Source organism: the organism of the source record quoted next, unplaced genomic scaffold (genome assembly GCF_019419815.1).
Source record: "Pyrus x bretschneideri cultivar Hongxiangsu unplaced genomic scaffold, Pyrus_bretschneideri_v1 Contig27, whole genome shotgun sequence".
NCBI lineage: Eukaryota > Viridiplantae > Streptophyta > Magnoliopsida > Rosales > Rosaceae > Pyrus > Pyrus x bretschneideri.
The window spans coordinates 1,213,908-1,240,990 of NW_025999579.1; the positions used below are offsets into that span (position 1 = coordinate 1,213,908).

Genomic DNA, 27,083 nt, shown 5'->3' on the forward strand with positions numbered 1-27,083 from the left:
CATTTTTGGATCTAGTAACCATGGGAGGCAGATTAGAGACAAATGAAGGTTGAGGGATAGGTTGGGGGACAGATTGAAGTACAGGTTGAGGGACAGGTTGATGTACAGGGTGATTTGTAGGCACAGATGGAGAAGGAGAGACAGGTTGAGAAGGAATATTAGATGGGGAAGAAGATGGTAGTGAGGGTGAAAAAGACACAGGTGCAGGGGGTATAGATATGGGCATGGAAAAGTGAAGATCAATTGATGAAGGTACAGAAGGAGACTGATCAACAGAGGATTTGACAGAAATGACATCTTTAAATGGAAGGGTGGCCTCATCAAATGTAACATGCCTAGAGACATAAATCCGATTATGTTCCAAATCCAAACACCGATAACCTTTGTGTTGCAAACTGTAACCCAAGAAGATACATCTTTTACGTTTCCCATCAAGTTTAGAAGAAATGTAGGGCTTTAACCATGGATAACAACTACACCCAAAGACCTTAAGTTTGGAGTAATCTGGATATTTGTTAAACAGCAATTCCCACGGTGATTTAGTATTTCCTGATATAGGCAGTCTATTGATAAGATAAACAGCAGTGGTAAAGGCTTCAACCCAATAGAGATGAGGAACACTAGATTCAACTAATAAGGTCCGAGCAGTCTCCACAAGATGTCTATGTTTCCTCTCCACACAACCATTTTGTTCTGGTGTGTGTGGACAACTAAGTTGTTGAACAATACCGTGAGTATGAAGAAAAGCTTTAAATTGCAAACTGGTAAATTCACCCCCAGAATCTGAACGAAGTATCTTTATTTTATTACCAACAATATTCTCAACATAAGTTTTGAAGAGTACAAAAGTAGAGTACACCTCTGATTTATTCTTTAAAGGAAAACACCAACTGTACTTGCTAAAGTCATCAACAATAAGAAAGTAATACCGAAAACCACTCACTGAAGTGACAGAAGCAGGTCCCCACAGATCACAATGTAATAGCTCAAGAGACTGAGAAGTGGATGTAGTTGATGAGCTAAATGGTAGTTTATGATTTTTCGCAATAGCACACTTGGAGCAAAAGAAGTCAACAGAGGATGTACCTTTAATAGCAAGCTTATTACTGGAGATTACTTTTCGAAAGATAGAGGAGGAAGGATGTCCCAGTCGACTGTGCCACAGTTTGACTGAACCTTGAGCACTGACAAAAGCATAAGTGCATCCAGAAGAAGAAGGAATGGAAGGACAGTTTCACAGAGGATAAAAGCCATCTTTAACGGGGCCCTGCAAAAGCGTCCTCCCCGTAGTACGATCCTTTAGAACAGATCCATCAGAATCAAGTGTTAAGGCACAATAGTTATCTTTGAGAAATTGGTATGTAGATAACAGATTGTGTTTCATTTGAGGAACATGAAGTACATTACTCAAATGAAATTTAGCATTAGGAGAATGCAAAGAAGAAGAGCCAATATGATGGATAGAGAGACCGTTACCATCACCGACATAAACTTTGTCCTCGCCAGTGTACGGTGTTGGTGAAGATATGTTGGCAATATCATTAGTGATATGAGATGTGGCACCAGAGTCCAATAGCCAAGAGGGAGAAGATTTAGAGTTGTAGTGGGCACACATGGCTACAAGTTTTGCAGGAGGAATCTTCCCATAAATGTCAGGATTCATGCGATCGAAGCAATCGATAGCTGCATGGCTATTAGAGCCACAGATTTGGCAAGAAGCATGAGAGCTGTTGAAAGAAGAATTACGAACACCTTGTGGATGACCACGATTGGAAGATGAACCTCGATAATTGCCTCTATATCCACGATTGTTGTTGTACCGACCAGAATTGGGATAGTGATTACCGCGATAGTTATTTCGACCACGATTCGAGTTGAATCGAAGAGATTGTTGAGATTGAGCAGCATATGCTTGAGGCGGTGGAGTTGGAAGAAGAGGCGGTTGAGACTGAGCAGAGAACACTTGAAAGGACTTAGTAGAGGAAGAAGAGAGCTTCTTGCGACGAGACATGGAAAGCTCCTTGGTAAGAAGAAGGCCGTGTAACTCATCCAAAGACGTGGAAGAGAGGCGTAACATTACGGAATCAATAAATGATTCGAATTCATCAGGTAATCCAGCAAGAGTGGCCGCAATGAGATCTCGATCAGAAATAGGTGCACCAGCAGCAGAGAGAGAATCAGAGATTTCTTTGAGTTGTTGAAGATAATCCGCCATGGATTGAGCACCTTTTTGAATTGCTTGAAGACGAGACCGGAGTTGATGGATGTAAGCATCAGAGACACCGCCAAAACGTTGTTCCAGCTTGATCCAAAGATCACGAACAGAAGAGACACCAACAGTAAACGGAATAACATTTTCCGATAGTGTAGAATTCAACCAAATCAACAGGTTCTGATCTTTTTCATACCAGATCTCAAATTCTGGATTAATTGTTTGATCTTGAAGAAATGACGGTGGACATGGCTCAGTACCTTCAACAAGACCTAGAAGTTTGTAGCGTCGGAGAATCGGTGCAAACAAAGCACACCATGGAAGATAGTTAGATCTCTTGAGCTTGATCAGCACCATGCTGCCAATATTCTGAATTGTGAGAGAAGCATACGAATTTGACAAATTAGGGTTTGTCGAAGGATTTGGGGCAGAATTCTGAAGAGATCCAAGAGATGCAGAATCTGACGGAGACGCCATGGTAATCAGAAACATAAATTACAAGAAATGAACAGCAAAGATCAGAGAAACAAAGCGGAAGAATGGATCGAAATGACCGTGAGGCAAGCGGCGAAGGATACCATGTAGAAGTTCTGTGTTCTTGCAAACGAGAGAGAGAGAAGAAAGGAGAGAGAAGAGAGAGAAAGAAAGGTTTCTTAAGTATTAAGATATCTGTGTATTCTCATTAATTACAAAATAATGATACAATCACATATATATAGTCTTTAGACTATTTACATTTAGCTATTCTAAGCTACCACATAAGATAAACTAATTGCATGAATGACACCTTATACCAAACTAATAACTAACAACTTTAGTTATGATATAGCATCTTCATCTTTACCGCTAACCCCCCCTCTCCTATTTTTTAGAACTTTCATTCGTCAGTCTTGCTGTACCTTGTGTAATATGTCGTTAGATATTGCTCTTGAATTATGTATGTCAGTGCCCGGAAGGAATGCTGCTACTATCGTATTTGTGAAGAGAACTTCTGAATCTGAATAATAATCCTTGTACTATTTGAAGAACTTCAATGGCGTATTTTCGGTTTATTTTCTACCATTAAAGAGTATATGAAGCTCGGTAGGCTGTTTATTTATAGGAACCAGAGGCTTCTGCAGAACAAGAAAATGAATCATTGAATGAACACTTCAACGGATAATGATGCTTCCCTAATTACAATTCCCACTTACAAGAGATTTTACCATGCAACTGATTGTAGATTAGTTCCGACCGGGAATCGAGATCCTCTTCAGATCTTGCAGTCTGGATCCGACAGACTGAGTAAACTAAACTACTCATTTCAAATCTCACGTCTCCCATTAGTCCATACCACTAACCCACCTTACAAAAACTAACGATCCAATGTCAAAGAAATCAACCCCATCTCATTGAAAGACCTACACAAATCTAGAATAAAGAATTCTAGAACATTCATTGAAGTTGGTTAGCTAGATTATCCAGGTTAAAGTAATCATTTGTAGAAAGGACTAGAATGTTGTTTTTTAAGTTGGTGGAAGAGTCTAGAAGAATGGTGGGGTTTCCACCAACATGCAAGATTAGTGTAGATAATTCTAGCTTAGGAAGTTAGTGGAATTATCTAGATATCTTTAGCATGATGTGTCCATGCTTCTCCAAGGTTCCATCCATACCTATAAAAGGAGAAGGCATCCACACCATTTGTATCAACAAAAAAAAAAACCAACCAAGAAGAAGTAAGAATCAATTAAGAAGACTGATAGTGAGAAGTAGGAGTAGTCTTGTGAGGAGTGTGAGTGGTCTAGAGTTTGTGTCTAGAAAGAAAATGAGTGTCATTGCTTCTAAAGTGTGTCTTTGAGAGTTTGTGTGTTGTAATATTTTGTGTGTGTAATACAAGTAATTTGTTTACTTGTGTTGTCTCTCTAACACACTTGTGTTAGAGTTGTGTACTCTAAGTTTTTCCCCAACAATTGGTATCAGAGGGGTACGATCAAGGACCGTCTATAGTGAAGCTTTCAAGAATCGTGAGAAGTTTAGTACTTCGCAAGATTATTGGTTGATCTTGTTTAGCTTATCGAAGCTCTGTTGACACGATGGGAGACCTTCAAGTTGTTGGAGGAATCAAGAAGTTGAACAACAAAAATTACAGCACATGGGTGACGTGCTTAGAGTCTTACCTACAAGGCCAAGATCTTTAGGATGTCGTTGGCGGTAATGAAGTTACGCAGCCGGATGAAGACACTAGTGGCACTTTGAGGAAGTGGAAGATCAAGGCAGGTAAGGTCATATTTGCCTTAAAAACTACAGTTGAAGATGATATGTTGGAGCACATACGGAAGGCCAAGACACCAAAAGAAGCGTGGGACACCTTCACCACACTATTTTCAAAGAGGAACGATATAAGATTGTAGCTTCTCGAGAACGAGTTGTTATCGGTGGCCAACGAGACATAATGATTGCCGAATATTTCCACAAGGTAAAGTCAATTTGTTGTGAAATTTCTGAATTAGATCCTACTACTGCCATTGTAGAATCCAAGATAAAAAGAATAATTATCCATGGACTGAGACCCGAATATCGAGGCTTCGTTGCCGCTGTACAAGGATGGCTGACTGAACCATCACTTGTTAAGTTTGAGAATTTGCTTGCCAATCAAGAAGCTTTGGCAAAGCAAATGGGAGGGGTCTCATTAAAAGGTGAGGAAGAAGCACTTTACACTGAAAGTAAAGGTAGCTCTAAGCAGCGTGCTGATGGTGGATCTAAAAGAAATGGTGACAAGGAAAAAGGTCATCAAGGAGGAGGGAGTTCTCGGCCAGAGGGAGCTCCGAAGTATCACGGCAACCGCGGTCAGTCCCATAATAATAAAAGGTTTGAGGGCAAATGTTACGATTGTGGAAAAAAGGGCCACATGGCGAAGAAGTACTGGTTCAAAAAGCTTGCAGAGAATAATGTCGCCAACTCAGAGAATAAAAGTGAAGATGACTAGAACGTCGTAGCATATCTAGCTATGAAGGAAGAATGGGACGCCGAAGCATCTTCTTGATGGTGCTCAGAAAATAAGGTGTTGCCTGACTTGAGAGAGATCGAAGATACGTTGCAGGAGGAAATGGGAGACCAAGTTGCCCAAACCCAATCGTGTTTGGATGAGCTCGAGGAATTGCTTGATGGTGACGATGTCAAGCAAGAAGTACCTAAAAGTCCTTGGCAAACTGGTGTGTATCAACAACCAGAAGAAGAATGACCTAGTGAAGTGGAAGTATTAACTCCACAATCACAACTACGGAGGTCAACGAGAATACCGAAGTCAAATCACAAATACTCCACCACAGCCATAGTAGAAGAAGTAGTTGAAGCTGAGATGTGTAAAGAAACATCACAGAATTCCGAGTGGCATACATCTGGGCGAAGAGGATGTTGTCCTAAAGAAAAATCAACCTTGGGATCCAATAGCAAGGCCAAGAGATGCGAAACCCATATCATGCAAATGGGTGTCCAAGATAAAGCATTGTCAACGCAGCGTAGAGAGAATAATGAGATGGTGTTGAGGGGGAGTGTTAAAGAAATCAACCCCATCTCATTGAAAGACCTACACAAATCTAGAATAAAGAATTCTAGAACATTCACTAAAGTTGGTTAGCTAGATTATCCAAGTTAAAGTAATCATTTGTAGAAAGGACTAGAATGTTGTTTCTTAAGTTGATGGAACAATCTAGAAGAATGGTGAGGTTTCCACCAGCTTGCAAGATTAGTGTAGATAATTCTAGCTTAGGAAGTTAGTGGAATTATCTAGATATCTTTAGCATGATGTGTCCATGCTTCTCCAAGGTTTCATCCATGCCTATAAAAGGAGAAGATATCCACACCATTTGTATCAACAAAAAAAAAAAAAAAAAAAAAAAAAAAAACAAACCAACCAAGAAGAAGTAAGAATCAATTAAGAAGACTAAGTGAGAGTGAGAAGTAGGAGTAGTCTTGTGAGGAATGTGAATGGTGTAGAGTTTGTCTTTAGAAAGAAAATGAGTGTCATTGCTTCTAAAGTGTGTATTTGAGAGTTTATGTGTTGTAATATTTTGTGTGTGTAATACAAATAATTTGTTTACTTGTATTGTCTCTCCAACACTTGTGTTAGAGTTATGTACTCTAAATTTCTTCCTCAACATTCAAATCTCTTTCCTTCTCTTGAACGGTCCAAATTGCTTGGCTCTGAACGGTGAGATTTAACCTTTTGCTCGAAAACATTTTATTTGTTTCTTATGGCATTGAGCGTTTATGCTTAGGTTGGTATGATGACACGTGCTTCGGCCTGCAAAAGTCAAGTCTATCCAAGCACAGTTCAGAAGTTTACACCACATACCATAAAATACATATAACTTTTTGAATTTTGTTGAAGAATTCGACCCATGTCGAAAATTTGACGTAATAAATTACAACATACTGAATGGTTTTTTTTGTCATAAAACTCAACATCATTCAAACTATGGATGTAGTCAAATTAAAATAATATTAATGCGATTAATAACAAACTAATAACTCGATTTTGAAAACTTTGACAAAAATAAGTTCTATGCCAGATTAAAGAATTTTCCCCGTTTGTGGTTAGATGCAAGTTTATTAGAGTTTACAGTTTTTCTTCGAGTAAATTTATAAAAACGAGCTTTATGTTTCTGGAATTACTTGTGATCAAGGGGAGATGTACATTGAGATCAAGGTGAACTCAGGATTATTCAAAATTTGGAAAATATACGTTTGAAGATCTTTTGAGGACTCTTTAAATGTTTGGTATGAGTCATTATTGTGTCTACCAAGTGTTTGATGTAACGTTTGCTAGGCATATTTCGATAGCACTCGGCATGCTACATCTCTTGACATGTGCACAACATGGTTTGACTAACAACAATAAGCCCACTAATATTCGATGAAATGCCTCAGTGAATAAATTATTATTATTATTATTATTTTTTTGCGCTCTATGCACTCTGTTTCTATATATAAAAACTTAAATCTTTAATACTGAGACCCACCAATGTTCGAATTCTAAATCAGTCAATGCTTATGATTGTGAGCTTATCATTGTTGTGACACTATCTATCAAGTATCAAAGGACAGATCTTCGCCAAAGTAGGAAAATTTATCACTCACTTACCAGTTGAGCATGACAATTAAACAAGTTAATTAACCATGATTTCAATGCCCCACATACAATCATATCGCCAAGCACTCATCATAATTTGACCTTGAATGCCCACGCTAGCTCACTACTCTCCTAATCATTCATCTTTCACGCCGATTTCATGAGCTTTCTTCATCAACTACTTTGATAATTACCACCACTCTGCAACCCACAATGTACTTAAAGTGGTGGGATTTTAGTATTATTTGGCAATTGGCATGCATGTACTATAATCGAAATGGATCCTCTCCGAATCTCTTCTTTCTAATCCATCAAGTTCGGGAATTCAAACCATTAAAATTTGATTTAACAGCTCCAAACAGGGGCCCGCTTTAAAAATTATAATAACTTTAGCTGTTGGATCAAATTTTAATGGCCAAGATCTTTGTGGATTAGGTGGAAGGGATCCGAAGAGGATCCCTTTCCTACTATAATAACCTAGGACAGGAGAAATTTTGATGTCTGATAAACAATGACGGATAATTTTAAGGCCGAAGGGTTCCAATGTAAGAGGTCTGGTGATAATATTACAAGTTACATCCTTTAAACCGTAAGCGTCTTTTTTACATACTAGAAAAAAAAAATCTGTTTCTTCAATTTATGAGTCCACTAATAATTTTTTATATTCGTTCCCTAAAAATTTTTTTACCGTTCCATTAAATATTAGTATGAAAAAGCGACGACATTCAAATGAATAGAGAGAGTTTTATATGGGTCGTCTTCTTCACAAGGAGTGTGTTGCAAGCCTTTAACTCATTCACCCTTCCTTAATGAAATTGCTTAGACTATAAACTTACAACTGTACGGCGTTTAACAACATAAATAAAACTACTTAAACAATATAGCCCTAGAAATAGAACGGTCCTCCCCGCTGAAACATTTGAAGGATCCTCGAAGGACCTCCTAGGCGTTTTTCCCAAACCTTGGATGGTTACGGAACCACCGGTCCCTCTATGAATCACCATGCCGACAGAGTTTATGCGGCCGGCCACACACAGAATCAAAGCTCACTATTGAGATGCTTTCTTTCACAAATTTAAGGGATTTTCTTTGTCTTCCACCAAGAGAGAAGGAATTGGAGATAGCTTGTGATGGAAATTTCAGATGAAATGAAAGTTCAAAGAGAGACAGAGACAACAAGCGCCTACAAAGGCAAAAGAGCAAACTCTTTCCGATTTTACACCTTTTTTTTTACACGTATGTAGGATTGATATCTTTAACACGTTCTCTTACGTGGACAACATAAATCGGATGACTTGAATTACGTGTGGCTGTTAGGTTTCACAAACATGACAACTTGCTTTAATACCATGAAAAAGTTAAGAATTTCACTATAAAACTAATTGGCAGTATGAAGAATAATTCAATTTACTTATAAACACAGACAAAACCCCTCATTTATTTGATATGAGATTGATCCTCTTAACAATGTCTACAGCCTAAAAATCGCTTAAATCCAAAAGTGCTAGTCTAGTCATCTACTCATTTTTGTCACGTCTAAGTGAATTTTGAAGTGCAATGTACCTAATCATTTTAATCACTAATCTCTTACATTAATTTACAAAGCAAACATGCATGATGCGGTTAACTGTATTTGTAGCATTTGTAGTTATCCAATTGTTGCGATGCCGGCCAACTAATATGCATTGGTTCGGCAATCGACAAGACTGATAAATGCAAAAGCAGTTAACCGTATTAGAGAAAAACTGCTATAAGAAAAAACTGCAATGAGTAATATGCACACAGATTGTAGGAGCTCAAAAATGAATTATAGTATTTGCATTACGGATATCAAGGATGGTGATGATGATTAGTGATTATAAGCATGATTACGCAAAATTCCAAGTGCATGGTCAAATTAATGATTAAAGCATGTGGGGTGGCTGCAACATTTGATTAAAATTTGCCAATTTTTTCACAAATCGGCATCACCGAAAGGCGCATGGTGGTTTAATCTTTAAGTGTTGAGAAATTTTTTAATTTGTCAGAAACACAGTTTGGTATACTAAGTGTCATAATACAAATGGTTGAATTTTTTTTTTTTTAAATATCTAACTACTTGTATGATGATATTTAGTGTACTAACTGTTCTCAACACGTTGAAAAATCTTTTTAAAGTGTGGGCATGCTTGTAGATTGTAGGCTGAGTTTAAGATCCACTTTCTTACACATCAAAATTTTAAGTTCACGTGTTCCAAAAAAAAAAAAAAATTTAAGTTCACTACAGAAGCAATCATTGAGGATATAGGTGGTCCTTATTCAAAGAAAATAATTTACGGACGCTTTTTTCTCTTTCCAAACATCACGTGCTTTGTGATATGATTAAAGGCCAATAGGTCTTAAATTCGACTCACTTTGAATAAATCAGCGCATAAGAAAAAAATAAAAGGTTTTTAACTATGCTAGCACGAAGGGCTTCTTGAAAAGCAAATATGAGTTTTCAAAATATGAAATTAACTATAATTAACAAATATCACACATTGAGTGGAATGAAAATATTACCTAATGAGATTTTTCGATTTGAAAAACATTAACATATCACTGAATCGACCAACTAAATATTTTTATGTCTCAATCACTCGTCATATGTCGTTATTAGTTTACACATGTTATATATTTTATATAAATTCCTCGTCCCACCTGTATTGTAACTAAACTTTTGAAGTAAAAAAAAAAAAAAAAGTTAAAAAGTAAACCGGTGGTAATTATTTAAGTATACTATCTCTTGTATAAATAGAGAGGGGAGCCTAAGCCAAATGCACCACACAACCAAAGTTAATAATTTAGACATTCCTGTTAGAGTCGAGTTGAGTGAGGATGAAGGCATCATATGCTTCCTACATTGCAATTGCATTGTGCACTGTGTTGGTGCTGCTGCTGGCCACAGCGCCGGTGTCAACGGCGGTAACATGCAACGCCATTCAACTTAGCCCCTGTGCCGGAGCAATCACCTCTTCAACTCCACCGTCGACATTATGCTGCAGCAAGATCAAGGAACAGAAGCCCTGCCTCTGCCAGTACCTCAAGAACCCTAACCTCAAGAAGCTTGTCAACACCCCAAATGCGAGGAAAGTTGCCAGCACTTGTGGCACTCCCTTCCCTAAGTGCTAGAATCTATGATGCATCATGCAGCCTCACACCTTGAGCCCTATATATATATATATATATATATATATATATATATATATGTTATCTCTATGTTTGACATGGATATATGATGCCTCTTGCTCATTTATTCCATGATTAATGAAGATTAGAGGAATTAACTTATGCTTAATTAATTTGGTGTGTTCTATTTTATTTATCTATATCTATGCTGTACTTTCGGTGTGTGGTTTATCAATAGTAGTGATTGTAAAGTGCTACTTATATATATGATGAGAATTGGTATTGGATAAGTGCTTAGATTGCTTCTGTACGAACTACTTCTGCTCATAAGCGCTTCTACTAAAAGAACTTTCATTAAGAAGCAACACTTCAAAGTTAGAGGCGCTTTTGGTTGCTTCTCCAGAATGTATGTAAGAACTTCTAAATTTTTCTGCCAAATGCAGTTAGAAGCGTTTTTGGTTGTCAGAAAGCACTTATAACAATTTTACGAGAAGCCAATTTCTAGTGAAAGTTAATTCAATTAGATTTGAAACCATTGGAAACGAATCAATTCTTTGTTGAGATTTGAAGATTACAGAAAACTAGAGTTCCATATCGAACACCATGCAAAGTGTGCATTGTGCTCAATAGTCACACTTGACAACACAGACAATGAAAGCTTGAAAAATCATTTACATATACATTATTTCAAAGAATGTAAAGTACTTGCAACAAAAATGAACGTTCTCACAAATTGAGAAGGTTGGAAATCTGGTTCCAGCCCATCATCCATGGCCTCCTATCAGATGGGAGCACAAAATTGAGCTCAAACATCTCTCTCGACAGGTTTCCGCTTTCGCAGAAGCCAACAAGCTTTGCAACTATTTCAGCACTCTCCTGAATGTGCCTGGGATCATGGGGATCTTGCCAAAGTTTGTTCACAAACTGCAGCTTCCTGTGCTTTCCTTCAAGCGGGACGTCCCATTTCATGTACAATGCTTCTCTCTCCTCTGCTGTCAAGCGTGAAGACAACCTCTTCGCAAGGAACTCTCTTTCGCGCTTTAGCGCTCTCATGCTGCATATCGGAAGTTATTAGGAATATTTAACTAAAAGGAATGATTTCAACTAGTTACTTGAAAAGAGAAGAAAAGGAACCTTGATGACAACGAAACTCTGGGTTCGTCTCCCACATGAGCAGGGCTAGCATCCCCAAGTTCCGCGAGATGCTGTTGCAGCCATGTCAACCGTCTCAGCTCCACTTCGACGTAGATTTGATCAGCTGGGTCACCCTTAAACAACAAATAAAATTGTGTCCTATGAATGATGGAGACAAAGCACAAATCCCATAACTCAATGATCTGCTGTCTTTGTTCCTTGAAAGTTATTTGCCACGAGACTTGGGGCTCCTCAGTCTCACATGTGTCCTCATCATTCTCTAAATTGTACCCGGCTGCTTCATTTGCTTCCAGCTCCAGAACCTGGAGGCGTAACCAATTGAAACGAAATGAGATTTCTTCACAAGGATAAATAGAATAGTATACGCATGTAAGTTCTGTTAGATAGTAGGAAAAATGCATTTTCATACCTGGCAAACTAGTAGCTGCTTTTGGTACTGCAGTTTGGCCACCCGCTCTTTCAGTTCCGTTACATATGTTCTAATGTTTCTTACGTTCTCTTCTGCTGCATTTTGGAACATCTTCTGCATTTTCTTCATGTTTACTGAACTAGAACGCCGATAACCTGTTGGAGTGCTTTCCTTTGATGAGACATCTCCACATTCTTCATTCTTTGTCGGAGTCCCCTTCTCAGACTCTGGCTGAATCTCACCGGACATAATATCATCATTCTCAGGAGCCCTATTTTCAGTTTCAGATTCTGCAATTTGCCGAGAAGCTGATAGAGGTGAGCAAGGTGATCTGATGAAATTTTGCCGGTTGGCAATGTTACTTGAGGCCAAAGGTAGACACTTCTTCTTTTTGGACTCCTTCTTAGACTTGGAGGATGCCTCAATATTGCACTCTTGATAATTGCTAGGAAGTGACATCACCAATTTATCTATCGACTTCTGAACACTTTCTAGCTGTTCCTCGAGATTTTCAATTGTGCTGCCCTGTGAATGAAGTCTCGTAATCTCTTCCTTGAGATTAGCACTTACACTCTTGTTAGTAGGAACTACAGTTCCAAGTTCAACTTCTTTTGGCACTGATCTGACAGAACGCATTTCTCTTATTTCTGCTTGCAGATTGGCAATTGTTTCAGCTGCATCTTGGTTGCCTAGCCTATGACAAGCCACCTCCTTTTGTAATACTTCCAGAGCTCGATTTGCTTCTTCCCCAAGCTGTTCTTGCAGGTGTTCAAGTTTGCGGATTTCATGCATTAGTGTGAAAGGAGCAGTTGATGATTGCCTCATAGACTGCCTCAAATTTCTTGCTCTATCACCAGGGCCTGTATCCTTTTTGTCGGGTTTTGTTGATAGAACACCGGTGTATGAGAGACATTTCTTCACAGAGGGATGGGGTATTCCCGAAGGGTTTGAACCCTGAAGTTGATATATAATAAGATTATATGAGTAAAATGAAATACAAATAGAGAGAGAGAGAGAGAGAGAGAGAGAGAAAAATGGAAATAGACCTGTGGATCCTCCTGAAGTTTTTGCTGTAATTCCAGCACCTGAGACTGAGCACGATCTCTTTGGCGTCTCAGTTCTTCAATCTCCATTTCCATCTAGTGATGGCCAAACAATTTGAAACATTTTATATATACATTTCCAAGCACATGAAATGAAATCTAGCAAGACAAGTATGTTAGTTTACCTGCTGAATTTTCAATTCTTTTTCCCTTAATGGGTCAGGGGTGCGCAGCTCTGCTTCCAGCCTCGCTACTTCCTTCTGCAAATGTTTCACTAACTGTTTGTCCGAAACAACCTAGCAAAATGATTATATACACAAGTAAGGTAACTAAAATGTCTATTGTAATTATGTACAGGTGCAAACTGAAATATGTTGCAAGAAAATTAACAATACCATATTCACACGAGCGTTATTTGTTACTTCCTTTGCCCTGGTGGCAAAGAAGAGCGTATTGCGAGATTGTTCAAAATGGCTCAATGCCGGACTCAAGGTGCATATGATGGCTGTGCGTGCATTCCCACCTAGAGAATGCTGCAATATGCGAGTGAGCTTTGAGTCTCGATAGGGTATATGACCACTTCTTTTCCCACTGCTGCAAATCAAACCAGTTCACATAGGTAAGAAAAAAAAACTGATTATAATCTTTCAAGATAAAAATGTACGCAAATATAGACCTGAGCTTTCTAATGACAGTTGTGAGTGTCATCAAGCTAAGGTTGATGTGGCAACCTTCCCTGAGCCTAGCACCATCTGCAAGTGATTGTGAAGCTCTTTCGCTTCCAGCCAGATCGACAAAGTTCTGCACATCATCGGCATTCACACTTGTTAACCATGACGTAAAATTGAAGCGAGGATTTTCTGAAAAGGTATTTTGTTCCTTTCTTACCAGGCTTGCCACGAAAGATCTCACGCAATCTGAATTCTCACGGAGTGTACTTTCAATTGTCTGTAAGGAGGGGAAATGTTATTTACAATGTCTCGGTTGTGAGGGAAAGGGAAAAACCATCACTAACTAGCATCAAAGGTCTATGATGAACTGACCAATCTTATTATCTGATGAGACCGGGAGCTGTTATCATTTAAAGCAGTTTCACCAACTTGTCTTTGGGCTTCACAAATGTTGATTAAATGTCTCAAATGCTGATCATTGCTTGCAGTTTCCTCCACCAGCTTCTCAACCACGGTACCTTTCTACATTAGGAAAATACAGAACATGAGTGAATGTCAAAGAACAAGTGACGGTAACGAGTATAGGCTAAGGCTTATAGCCACACTACCTCTGGATCATCTAGAAGCTTCAAACTACGACCTGATTCAGAATTTAGCAGGTCCCTCACATTCTCGTTGTATATTTCAAGTCCAGAGATTTTTATTGTAAAGTCTCTCTCCGGAGTCTGCAACAGAACAATCCGAGTACATTAGTTTCAAAGCAACAATCTTCACTATAACTTTCATAATTGTTATTAGTTTGTGATGATTAAACTTACATTGATTATATGATTGTAGATATCAATGACAGCTTTCTCTGTTATCCCTCTCATTGTGTATGTCTTCCCACTGCTTGTTTGCCCATAAGCGAATATAGTTGCTGCAGTGCCAAAGAAAATAAATCAATTGTTGAAAAGCGAGATGAGGATCGAAAAAGAAGGGACATGTGTCTAAGGATAAGCCACTACCATTGATGCCCATCAAAGAAGACAAGGCGACATTTTTTACTCCTTCCTCGTATACTGCTTCCGTTAAGGAAGTAGGACCGAAAACTTTATCTGCAAACAGAAGAAACCAATGAACCAATTATTTAATGTGAACCATCACAGCTGAGAAAACCACATAGGCAGAAGTTTTCCTATACCAAATGTGAATGGGGCCGGTTGAACTGAGCGTTCTTGAGGCGGGGGCTTGTAAACAATCGTGTTATCATCGAGGCATTCCCACGCAACTTGGTCTTTTGCTAGTTGCTCTCTTTTGTTTAGAGGCCTTAAACGCACTGTGACAACAATCTTCTCCTCCTTAGCTCTTGGCCCGCCCGGAGTTGAGACTGGTGTCCTGTCTATTTTTGAAGCGGGTGTTGATGCTGGTGTCCTGTCTACTTTTGAAGCTGGTGTTCCAGGAGTTTTGACAGTCATTGTTTCTCGAATCTAGCAGATCAAACGAGCTTGAAGAACACCAACACCGAATCTCAGGCCTCTCCCAGGAAAGCCCTCTCTGTTAAAACCACTCATGGATTATAAAACTTTTCAGAAAGCAATTGAACGAAACGAAAACCTCAGAATTTAGCAACAATCTCAGATCTGAAACCCTCAATAGTTCAAACATTTATCCCTGAAATCTACAAACTTTAAATCTAAGCTTACGATAAGCAGCTGAATCTAACAGGATAATCTTCCAACTAATACACAATTTAACATATAGAAATTCACAGCAACAAATATTTCGAAAACCGATTAGCTCCCAATCCAAAAAGATTTTTCATCAGAAAATTGAAAAATCATCCAACTTGTCCGTGTTTATAAGATGAATTCAACTTCAACAGTTGGGAAAGGAAAATTTGAACATTTTTACAAAATAAAAAGGAAAAAAAATGAAAACTTCCCTAATTAGTAATCATGTTAAGAATCAATTTGTTTCCAATTAAATATTGGGTACATCGAATTTCCAATAAGCATCATAATCTGCATATATGGAAAGGGAAAATCAGCAAACATTAATTTAAGAAACGGAAACTCACAGAAATAGAAAGCTGAAATCGACCCGAAAACTTCCGGAATTCTTCGGCGCACAAGAGGATCGAGAGACGAAAGGAGCGCCTTTGAGTCCGAGGAGAATCGCTTCGAAGTCAAAGTCGAGTGTTGGAGAAGGAAGATGAAGAGACTGAGAGAAATGGTGATGAAAAGTTATTGCCTCGTTCTTTCTCTCACCTTTATTATTCAATTTTGAATCTAGGGCTCCCAACGGCTAGTTTTCCTTTTTTTTCTTTTTTTTTTTTTTTCAATTTTTTTGGCTTTATTTAATTGAGGATTTTACAGTTATACGCCGATCTGACAATGCGTTTTCGTTTTCACGAGTTAAATCGGCCGCGTCGTGTAAAGCGGGGACCGAGTTTCAAGTCGTAACGGTTATTATTTTATTTGCTTATTATTTAATTAATTCCCCTATTCACGAAAGGGCAAAAAGAAAGAAAGTCCACAACTTTCGATTATTGGTCCAGCCTGGCGCTTCAAACAAATTTGATTTTGGCCTTTTGAGAGAATGACTCGTATGTCACGTGACAATATCGTTTTCTTGCTAATAAGAGAATTGTTATTAGTATTTCAAAAATCTCATTATATATTCCAAATTTTTTATATTTGGAAAGAAAAATACACTTGTGAGGAGTGTAGAATGAGATTTTTGGAGTGCCAATAACACTTTCAGCTAATAATAAAGATAAAGTTAAGGAGATTAAATTTTGTAAATTAATAACATGGAAGTTAACTATTGAATTATTACTTAAGTGTTCATTAGCGTGCTTATTTCTTATTGATGACACATCATTTAGTTTGCAAATTTAATCTACCTAGCATTACTCTAAAAAAAGGTATTTGTTAATTTCTCATCGTGGGTCTTGTATCTTTGGTGTTTGTGTTTGACACTAATGTGATAGTATACCCTTATCATAGAAGTTATTACGAGATTATCTGTATGAGAACGATACCATAGCAATATATTCATGCCATAAAAATTCTTATCTTTTGAAAGACAGACAGATGGCTCATAATATGGGAAATGGATCCTCTCTAGATCCTTTCCATCAAGGCCACCAAGTTTATCCATCCGAGTCATTGAAATTTGATCCACCAACTACAAACAGGGGCCACTTTTAAAAGTTATAATAACTTTAACCATTGGATCAAATTTCAATGACCTAGATAGATGAACTTGGTGGACTTTGTAGAAGGTATTTGGATAGGATCCCTTTCCCATAATACGTGGAAAGTTACTCAAAAGTGGCCAAAGTTGAACCATTTGAAGTGGTCGGTTCAAACCAGTCTGACCATTTTGATAAATTGAAATAAGAAAGGAAAGTCAACCTTCAAATTTTGAATTTGGTGAGTTATTAAATCTAATCTAATATTAAGCACCAAATATGATGCAAATGAATCCTCTCTGGATCTCTTCCACTAAGTCCACTAAGGGGGCGTTTATTTGCCCTCATTAACTGTCACTGGACTAGACTTGACTAACTATTAGTCCAGTTCGGTGTTTGTTATCATGTTGGACTAGTCTTAATAAGACTAGCCCGGACTCACCTGCACTAAAGGCTTCACCAAGAGGTCTTACTGAGACCCCCCAAAAACTACGGGATTGCTAGTCCTGTCTCCATCTTCTGCAAGCAGCATCATGCAAACCCTCCTCCGCGCCTTTTTGTCACCGTGTCTGCTAGAAAACTCACATTCATCTCTCTAAAACAGAAGTCAAAATTCACAGAAGATATTCCATTGAAGACTGACCTTCATATCTCTACAAAAACCAAGAACGGAAAAAAGGGGAAAAATTTCACTTCTTGCACAATCAATAGAGAAAGCAAGTAGGAAGAAAATAAGGGAATCCACAATTCTCTGCCCACTCCCAACACCTCATCACGCTCAGTTCAAGAACCAAGTCATATATGGGTTCAACCACGATTTCAGTGGAGATAGAGGTTGGGGATTTTAAGTGAGTTTTTGGGGTGGAGGATGAGATGGGTTTGTGGGAAGAGGAGGTGAGGAAGATTGAGGATTTTAGTTGCATCGTTGGTGAGGCAAATGGAGAGACTATCTGCCATCACTTTGGTTGCATTGCTTGTTTGGGTTAGAGAGAGACGGTGGGAGGGAGAGAAAGGGCCGGTGGGTGGGAGGGACAAAAATGGGGAAAAAGGGAAAGGGGGATGGAGAGGCGGAAGGTTACTAGGATTAGAGGGATGATTCTAGGAAAAAAAAAAAGCAAAAAGATAAAGTAAAAATAAAATATTAATTAATATATATTAATTTAATATAAAATATTTTAATATTGCAATCCTGCTTTTTAGTCTGACACTGCACCAAACACTTCACTAAGCTAGTCCAACTTAGTGTAGTCTAAACCAGTCCAGTTTAGTCCCTGCAGCTAGTCAAGTCCGAGACAGTCTGATGCAACAAAGCACCCTAAGACTACAAACCTAGATCTTTGCATTTGATCTAACGGCTAAAGTTATTATAACTTTTAAAGTGTGCCCTATTTGTAGTCATTTGATCGAATTTCAAAAGCTCGAATTTGTGATCTTGGTGGAAGGGATCCGGAGAGAATCCCTTTGCTTCAAGTATATACTATCATGGTGCACCTGCTTTTCTTTTTAAAAGAGGACCAACTCATAGACCACTTTTTTGGGGTTTGGATTTTGACTTATTTATGAAGTATAATTTAGTAATATATAAACTAGTGGCATAATGATTGAGAACGACTTTCAGATTCATATTTCACAAGGTACATAATAGATTTGATTTCTAATGCATGTGAATCACACGATATTGATGCATATAGTTGAGAGGGAGCCTAATTACATAGGCTAGCACTCAAATTAGTTATCTTATACATGAACTGTTGTCAAGTCTAGTGTTGCAATCAAATTAGTTATCTCATACATGAAGAACAAAATATAGATCACCAAGATGTTAGTGTAGATATGTTTATCCCATATAGGCCTGGCAAACAGGTTGTGTTTGTCGTGTTCGTGTCGTACTAGTTATCTTAATGGGTCGTGTTGTGTCGTGTCGTGTCGTGTCATGTCAAAGCCGTTAAGATAACGAATTTGTAACAGGTGACCCAATAATGACCTAATTCGTTAAAAGGTTGTGTCATTTCTTGTTAGATTAATGGATCATACAAGAATTTGACATGCCTAATGTCTACTTATCGGGTTTTTAACGGGTGTTACCCGACAACGATCGGACTCGTTAACAGGTTAATCCGAAACTCGTCATTTTCATGACATTTCATGTCGGGTTAACGGGTCCTATAAGAAATTGCCAAGCCTAATCCTATACCTAAACATTAATGTAACATTCTATTTCATGGCCTTCTCGATCCAAGTACACGTCCTTAAAAGAGAATTATTGGAGTAATTAAGAAAGTAAATAATAAATATTGGAGGAAGTAGGAAGTAGGGTTTACAACCTTCATACGTTGGAAAATATTAGGTTGGAATGCACATGAACATGTTCTGACTTCAAATTAAAGCACAAAGTTAAAACTTAATTGCTGCAGAGAAGAGAGAATTGATCATCTACTGTAGGAGATGAACAGATCGGGCTGCCACAATAGCCGGGTTGCTATAATTCCCCTTCCGAAGCTCCGCCTCGAATTCGATCAGCCATGACTGCAAGCTCTCCTTCAATCTAGGCACAATGTGATCACTGTCACCACTTTCTTCTCCTTCTTGCCCTCGGGATGCATCACGATCAAGCTCCGTCGACGCAACAAGCGTGATTAAACGATACAGAACCCGGCAGGACCCTGCGGGAACCGCCCCATAAAACAGTCAATAAATTAAACGAGCATTTAAACAAACAGCTGGTAAACATAAAAACAAAATGGTTTGCTTGACTCACAAGCTACGATACCCAGCAATGCGACAGCGTTTCGCGTCACACGGCAGCACAGAGCTAGAGGATATAAGATGACGAGGAAGATTACAAACAGGACGTTTTCGATCACCGATTTGATTCTGAACATCGCCATTTTGATCATGATTTGGAGTATCAATCTCCCCGCCTCGATCACGAATCGGAGCATCAGTACCTCCTCCGAGGAGCTGTCGAAAGAAATCGCGAGCAGCAGAGCCCCCGGAAACAGCACCAGTAGCAGCTTCAGAAAAGCCACGCTGGTCACAGTTTCAGCTGCATGAAAAGCTTCGGACTCCATTGATGCTGCTGAATCAAATGACGATCTTATCCTCCCTGATGAAGGTTTAAGGGTACTTGGAAAGACAGACGTGACGTGAACCCAAAGAATACTCCTCCTCTTGGGCCTTGGGGCATTGGGCCTCGCGTCAAACAAATCTATGAGATTTTCGATTTGGTCCCCCAACTTCTTTTTTGTCTCAAATCCTAAACTTTTAATATGAACAAAAAGTGACTTTCATTACAAAAGTTGATATAATGATAGATGACTATGTTTTGGACTACATTTCAATAAGCCATCTACTTTGATCCAAATACCCTCCATCTACCCACACGTAACTACTTTTATGAGTTCCATCTCATGTCACATATGTAACTTTCAGTTTTTTTTTATGCATAAAAGTTGTGACATTTCAATGTCCATAAAAAAAAACTGTCTTTCTGGCACAGTCAATAGAGCGTCGATCATTCAAAAACCTAAGCTAAATTGAAATGTGCCCCCCAATACTTCTGTGAATTTTAGCTTCGGAAGCATGCCATTTTTATTGTTATTTAACACATTTTTCAAATCTTGGAAACTAATGAACTTGAGGTGTAAGTGGTGGATTGCCCTGACAAGCATGTCTTCTTGTTTAATCCAAGGATACCTTCATCCCTCCACTTATCAATGTAGATTAGAGTAGTAACGTCTTCCTTAAAAAAACTCCAAAGTGCAAAAAAAAAAAAAAAAAAAAAGAAAAGAAAAAACTTGAGGAGGAAAGTATTTAAAAGACCAAAGTGAAAAAACTCCAAAAACTTAGGGCGAAAATCTGAAATTAGCCCTTCACAAATATACTTGCAAAAAATTCTCGTTGCTTTTGGGTACTACTGTGAATTGGGTTGTGGCGGGCAGGGGCAGGCTGGGCAGCGGAGGTTCAGTTTCTTTCTTCCAGTTGGGTTTTCAAAATTTACTTCCAGAGAGAATCAAAACCCATAAATTTGAAGCTTTTGAAAAGATGGACGCCGAACCTGCCATCACCGCCGCCACCGCCACCGCCACCATGGATTTCAAGCTACTAGCACTTGTGGTATTTACAGGGGCTCTGATGGTTGCAATTTTTTCCGGCGGCCCGTTGAGGAAGATGACGGTTTACGGAATCATGCACTCCATCCTGAAGCCTCTGTGTCTGTTGGTTGGTGTGTTGTATATCGCTTGGACATTGCTGTATCTTGTTGCTTGTGAGTGAAGCTACCTACATTTTTTCGTTTTCTGCGAGTTAGTTCACCAGCTGTTTGTTCAAATGACTGATTGAGTATTTGTCGACGGTTGCTTTTCTGCAGGGTGCTTCCGTCTCCTCTTTCTTTTGGCCCGAATTGTGTGGCGGAATGTCCCGAGAGAAGGTTTGGCGGATAGATTGGACACATGGCTCGAGGAATTTGAGGCGAAGCTCGACAATGGAAATGATAGCAGCAACCCAACTACTGAGACTGAAGTAACATCACAATCCAAGTTGAATGAGTCCATCTCCGGACACGAGCATTCCACTTGAATCTTCAATATCGTATCTCAATTTTTCATTGTTTTGACAAGGCGATATTCTAAACTACTTTAATTTACGGGATGGGTTTTACGGAATGAGGATTTGTATTTGGATGGGTGGGGCACCTTACCCTGCTCAACCGACCTAACTCACGTTTGCGAACTTTGATATTCTATTCCATTTCCTTCCCTTTTTATGAGTGTAAATTGCAAGTATGTTCAGTTTGTAAAAGATTTACTTTCCATTAAATTTCATCAGTTTTTCCCAAAATCCTCGACTTTGTTTTCTTGTTCAATGCTAGAGCTTAGAGAAACATCGAAGTAATTAAGAAGTACAGGGAATTACTAGATATTATGTTCTTAAAACTGCACAACCTACATGCTAACTCAACAGCCAAATCCACCGGCAACTAATGCCGGATCTTACCAAAAATACCCGTCTGGTCTATACCCAAAAGTGTGCCATTGGCCTTCGAAGAACGATGGCGAGGAGGATCATGAAGTGCAATGAGTGCCGCAACTAAACCAGCATTGCTTGCTATGCTAGGCTCAGTGAACTCCTGCTTGTCCCTTTCATCTACGAACTTGTCCAAATCGTTGGGCCCTGCTACCATGGCTCCCAAAAGCACATTTGGATTCGGGTCCTTCGAGTTTTTCCATTTCTCTCCCTCTTCACAAGAGTACTGATGACCGTCCCAAGGGATTGATGCGCTTCTGTGGTGCACTTGGGTTGGAAACTTATCTCCGAAGCCAACCATGTAGCTCATCTTCATTGGATTATCTCCTAGAATGTAATTGACCTGAAGAAAAAAGACTCGTGTTATTATGCAGATGGAAGAGTAAGCTTGTATATCCGTAGATTCGATACTTCAGCTAATATATAACAATTGCCTGAGTTATCGAGAAATTGCGCAACATATCGACGGAAAACATATTGATGGAAAAGCCAGTATTAATGCAACTCCCACCAGAACTACGCAGAAGATCAAGGTAGTCGCTGTACAATTTACTAAGAAAAGATGCTGTTGCAGCATATTCGAGAGGTGCCCGCGCGCCATAAGTAGGCCTTTGGAGGAGCAATCCACCTGCATTTTTGGGAATTTTGAGGCATTGAACTACTCATAAATGCAACAATAGCTGCATGCATTGTAATATGCTCAGATATATATATACCTGGTGTTGTTTTCTGAGAAGAAATATAAGAACACATGAGGGTGTCAGTAATGTCTGATGACGAGTCGAAAGAAGATTCATACGGGAATCCAAGATCACGAAAATATCGGAGACGTGTTAGCAAGACCTACAAAGATGTAATGTACCAACTAGTTATTCTAAATCCAGAACTGGGAGAGCACAAAATTTATTCAACTTCATAAATTCCAGAGCAAATGTTGCAGTAAATAACCGCATTGGCAGTGAGCTTGTTGTTCCAATAGAAAATCCCTTTATCGGCACTTGTTTCGTTAGCAACTGCGTACTTAAATTCTTTTGTGGCATAATCTAGATATGAATTATCGCCGGTAGCGAAAAATAACCATGTTCCTCCCCAGACCAGTTCATCTTGGAAACCAGAAGAGTTGTAGAAATTCCTAGATTCTCCTCCACAAGCATCAACCTTGGTGTATGCTCCTTGCCTAGCAGGGTCTAGTTTGGTAATTGCACTCTCGTATAGCTTCTCAGCTGCAGTGACTAGTTCTCCTGAGTATACATTGTCTTCTTTAAACACTAATGAAGCGGCGGACAATGCTGCAATAATTTCCCCTGCTAAATCAGAAGCAGTGCTGTCGCAGATCGAAACAGGTCTGTCGTAATGCATGTCTTCAGGCCTTTGCCAGCAGTTTATGTCATTAGGAACCTTGGCATCAATGTTTCCACTTCCAACCTAAATTGGAAAAAAGGAAAAGGAGAACATTGTCCCTAATAGTTCATTATCGTGTTCGAGAAACAGGATTCTGTTGCAAAACAATGAAAACTGAAAATGAAATGGTCATCAAAACGGGACTTAAATTTTTCAGAAGGCTTGCCTGAGAATACAATATGAACTCTGAAGTTGTGTTTGGAGGAACAAAGAGTTTGAGCAAATAATCACTGCCCCATTTTATTATTTCCTTGACATGATCAAGCTCACCAATATCAGCATACTTTTCGTGGTATTCAATCACAGTCCAACTCAACAGGGTTACGGTATAAGCTGTAGGGAAGCTGAACTTTATGTTGTTGCCAGAATCATAGAAACCACCCCAAAGATTCACCGGTTTACTGCTCAAATTCCCATCATGCAATCCTGAACTGGCGCGAAATTTTACCGGACTATTATTTGGGTAAACCCCAGCTGATCAGATAAGAAAATTTTCAGCAAGTTAGATAAAAGAAAGAAGTTCTATGTAATTCTTTCTAATCAAATGCATGATGGTAGAAACATGTTACATATTTGCGCGTCAAAGAACGTCAGAGCTTGGTTCAATGCACGCGTAAGATTATTCGAAGGGTGGCGATGATGCTTTTGAAGAGCATTAGGTAAAAGTGCTACCAGTAAAATTAGAGCTAGGACAAGAAAAATAGTGGATGCAGAAATATAAAGACAACGTTTGAGGTAGTTCTTATCGGTGATAACGAGATTGAATTCGTAAGACTTGGAGTACGGAGAAGGGATTGAATCATTGGCTATGGAAGACTGAGGTAGTAGGTTATAGTCAATTTCTATGGAGTTCCAACGACTCGCTGAGGGAAGCAAACGGTGGGCCGCGGAAACTGTATGGACAAACCTCACAGGTTCTAGGTCTGCTGCCGATGCTTGTGTCTGGGAACCTAGAGAAGATGGCATTGTTTGTGAAGAGATGAGAAAATGGCAAGTAAAAAAAAAAAGAAGAAAAAAAGGTTTTTTTGATCATCAAATGTGTATACAAACTAAATATCATAGGTTTTATGATCATAGTATAAATTATAAAATTAGTTGTCGGTAGTTATTCACAATGAAATAGTTTCTTGATAAAACAGAAGCATGAGTTGGCTAATAAGGCAAAAAACTTCGATGCTATCGAAGAAAATATATTAAGAAAACCACGTCTGTGTTAAATGTTTGATGCTTGCCAACAGCTGCCTATGAGAATATGCATATATTTTGTCTTTTTGATATTTGGCCGGCAATTGACATATGAGCACAGTTGAAAGATTATAGGTAAGAAAAAATTGAGTACCGCTAGACCAATTAATCATGCGCTATTTTGTAACTTTTAACAGTTTCCATTTCTCCAACAAACCATTCGCAATCAAAATCTATGGGCATGGCCTGACTTATTTGGTAACTATCAAGTAACCACTTCACGTCTACTTTCCTAAGAACCTACTAATTTACTATAAATTAAGAGAAAGATTAGTACAGAAATTATTATTAAAGAGATGATTTCATATTCAATGAAACTCATGCTTACATAAATGGTTCTCTTGTCTCCAAAAATGTGTTCTGGAAGTCTTCGACCGTTTAGTCTTTCAGTTGAATCACTTGTATTTCTTAGCTATTTCTCCTCTGTGAGGAATGAAAATTCCAAGAACTTCAACTCTTATATGTTTGGGTCCAAGTTCCTCAACATGCATAAGAAAAGTTGTGCAGAAAATATTTGACTTTTTTCTTTGAAATGAGTGATTCATGCATTCACAGTTTCACATGTCTGCATACATACATGGTTTTTTAGACTCTTAAGATTTAAGAAAATTATGATTACCGACCATACGATTGTAATTCAACAGTAGGTGGTTATTTAACTTTTATTATTGTACTTTTTCCTCCACTGTTAAACTAAGATTAAACGGTGGTGGACCACAATTTTCTTGAATTAAGATCAAACCTTGGAGTCTAAAGGAACTCCTTGAACATTATGTATTTTTAGTTAGTTCTTTTTACATATGTGTTAAATTGTGATTTGCATACAACATGACAGATGAGACACAAATGTGCATATAAAAAAATTCTTTTCACATACAATGTTTCCTTACAACTAAATTTGTTCCAAGATTAAGCTATATATATACACATACATACATACATACATACATACATACATACATACATGCACACACCATAGACATGTATACTCAAAATTACCATGCCACCATTCGATGTTTACCTCCTTGCTCCTTGTTTCTCTCTCACTCTTCTTCTTGATCATGAAGTCACATGGAATTAGCAACACCACTAGTTCTTCATCCTCAACCAATATTTGCCCCACATATGATTGCGGCAACGGCGTTGCCTATCGCTATCCGTTTCGGCGTGTCAAAGCCACCTCCGCCGATCAGTACTGTGGTTACCCTGGTTTAGGCATCAGATGCTGTGCGCCGGTGAGCCTATCCTCACCCTACAAACCGACTGATACTATGTCAAACAAATAAACTACATTGATTCTACCGCCCATCTAGTTGACATCGATGTCGTTGGCCAAACATGCCCTAGCGCACGACACAATGTAACCCTAGGCACCCTCCCTCTTGATTACTGCCCACTAGCCCACTAGATTTGTTGAATAAGAAGAGTATCCAAGATAACTCTAATGATCCCAAGAAGAAGAAAATAGAGCACACTCTTAAAGAAAGCTCACAAAACAAACTAATTAGCAAATCTTTTCTTATTTAGCTCTAGGCTTTGTTTTTCCTTGGATGATATACAATGCTTGGGGACTTGGGTATTTATAGCAAACCAAATGAAAGCTAGACCACACACTTAATTAAACTAAGATTATTTACTACCACACAAAACCCATTAATTGCACCTAATTTTTTTCCACTCAACCATACCTAACATTGCCTAACTTTGCAATTGTAAGCAATTACATCATCAAACTAGATATGGACTTGGACTTTAGATTGGGTTGTGGATTACTTATGGTTTTGGGCTGACATTGATTCTCAACAAAATTTGGATCTCTTTTTTTAACCCTCCTATCGTGCCTCCCATTGGGTGCTTAAGATGTGGTGCCATGCAGTGGCGAAGCTATTAAGGCGGAAAAAGAGGCGGCCGCCCCTCTTCACGTCGGAAAATAAGGTCAGGATTCTGGTTTGCTGTGCTACCGCCCTTTTGGTTCTATTGGAAACGAAGTCTGCTAAAGGAGGGAGAGCCTCTTTGTTCCAACGAAGAAGACGATGTAGAGGAGAAATTTTTTGGGGTTACGGGGAACTCCACGTCACCATGAAAGGGGCATTCCAGCTATCCATGGTGATTTGGGGTTCCCGTCATCCCGAAAAATTTCTCCAAAACGTGGGAGGAATTCTAAGTTCGTTAATGTCTTTTAATTAGTCAACTTAATTATTAAAGACAGAAAACTTAACAATATATATATATCCGTAGATAATTTAAAAATACTACAAAAAACGAGTAGCAACTACGAAGATTAATAGTTATTTGGTTGTTGTTGGTGGAATAACGATGATGTTACTAACGAGAAAAAGGTGACAAAATGTCCAAAATAACTATATTTTGGTTTTTGTCACTTTTTTTTTTCATTGATAACACATTGGTACCCTAATAATAGTCAATGATGGATTCCAGAAATATTATTGGTGGGTCAATAAGGATAGGGTGTGGCGCACAAATTTG

At 38.6% G+C, this 27,083-nt stretch overlaps 4 protein-coding genes across 4 annotated transcripts; 1 reads left to right on the plus strand and 3 right to left on the minus strand.

Moving 5' to 3' along the window:
* Positions 1–11,004: 11,004 nt before the first annotated feature.
* LOC103950628 (kinesin-like protein NACK1) lies at positions 11,005–16,241 on the minus strand. The gene is made up of 14 exons (XM_009361856.3): positions 15,807–16,241; positions 14,931–15,283; positions 14,755–14,844; positions 14,566–14,666; positions 14,356–14,472; positions 14,120–14,269; positions 13,965–14,024; positions 13,753–13,877; positions 13,472–13,670; positions 13,262–13,372; positions 13,080–13,172; positions 12,034–12,987; positions 11,604–11,926; positions 11,005–11,523 (listed from the first exon to the last, which is right to left on the minus strand). Exons 2-14 carry the CDS (start codon positions 15,202–15,204, stop codon positions 11,196–11,198), a joined length of 2,925 nt encoding a protein of 974 aa, XP_009360131.2. The 5' UTR covers positions 15,205–15,283; positions 15,807–16,241; the 3' UTR covers positions 11,005–11,195.
* Positions 16,242–19,229: 2,988 nt separating this feature from the next.
* Positions 19,230–20,084, minus strand: LOC103950626. Its single transcript, XM_009361855.3, has 2 exons — positions 19,684–20,084; positions 19,230–19,588 (listed from the first exon to the last, which is right to left on the minus strand). Exons 1-2 carry the CDS (start codon positions 19,994–19,996, stop codon positions 19,359–19,361), a joined length of 543 nt encoding a protein of 180 aa, XP_009360130.2. The 5' UTR covers positions 19,997–20,084; the 3' UTR covers positions 19,230–19,358.
* A 248-nt stretch (positions 20,085–20,332) lies between these two features.
* Positions 20,333–21,684, plus strand: LOC103950625. The gene is made up of 2 exons (XM_009361854.3): positions 20,333–21,192; positions 21,295–21,684. Exons 1-2 carry the CDS (start codon positions 20,970–20,972, stop codon positions 21,501–21,503), a joined length of 432 nt encoding a protein of 143 aa, XP_009360129.3. The 5' UTR covers positions 20,333–20,969; the 3' UTR covers positions 21,504–21,684.
* A 27-nt stretch (positions 21,685–21,711) lies between these two features.
* Positions 21,712–26,131, minus strand: LOC103950680 (endoglucanase 25). The gene is made up of 6 exons (XM_048588019.1): positions 25,596–26,131; positions 23,518–23,825; positions 22,899–23,375; positions 22,667–22,793; positions 22,385–22,578; positions 21,712–22,293 (listed from the first exon to the last, which is right to left on the minus strand). The coding sequence occupies exons 1-6, from the start codon at positions 25,657–25,659 to the stop codon at positions 21,904–21,906; spliced, it is 1,560 nt and encodes a 519-aa protein (XP_048443976.1). The 5' UTR covers positions 25,660–26,131; the 3' UTR covers positions 21,712–21,903.
* Positions 26,132–27,083: the final 952 nt, after the last annotated feature.

Excerpts from the sequence above, each read along its gene's own strand:
- LOC103950628 (XM_009361856.3), bottom strand. The coding sequence starts at position 15,204 with ATGACTGTCAAAACTCCTGGAACACCAGCTTCAAAAGTAGACAGGACA. Across the intron at positions 14,667-14,754 it reads TTCTTTGATGGGCATCAATG|CAACTATATTCGCTTATGGG; the intron begins GTAGTGGCTTAT and ends TTGGCACTGCAG. Across the intron at positions 13,373-13,471 it reads ATAACGCTCGTGTGAATATG|GTTGTTTCGGACAAACAGTT; the intron begins GTATTGTTAATT and ends TCATTTTGCTAG.
- LOC103950626 (XM_009361855.3), bottom strand. The coding sequence starts at position 19,996 with ATGGAGTCCGAAGCTTTTCATGCAGCTGAAACTGTGACCAGCGTGGCT. Across the intron at positions 19,589-19,683 it reads ATTGCTGGGTATCGTAGCTT|GGTCCTGCCGGGTTCTGTAT; the intron begins GTGAGTCAAGCA and ends CGGTTCCCGCAG.
- LOC103950625 (XM_009361854.3), top strand. The coding sequence starts at position 20,970 with ATGGACGCCGAACCTGCCATCACCGCCGCCACCGCCACCGCCACCATG. Across the intron at positions 21,193-21,294 it reads ATTGCTGTATCTTGTTGCTT|GGTGCTTCCGTCTCCTCTTT; the intron begins GTGAGTGAAGCT and ends GCTTTTCTGCAG.
- LOC103950680 (XM_048588019.1), bottom strand. The coding sequence starts at position 25,659 with ATGATCAAGAAGAAGAGTGAGAGAGAAACAAGGAGCAAGGAGGTAAAC. Across the intron at positions 23,826-25,595 it reads AAACATCGAATGGTGGCATG|CTGGGGTTTACCCAAATAAT; the intron begins GTAATTTTGAGT and ends TTATCTGATCAG. Across the intron at positions 22,579-22,666 it reads TTCTCAGAAAACAACACCAG|GTGGATTGCTCCTCCAAAGG; the intron begins GTATATATATAT and ends CCAAAAATGCAG.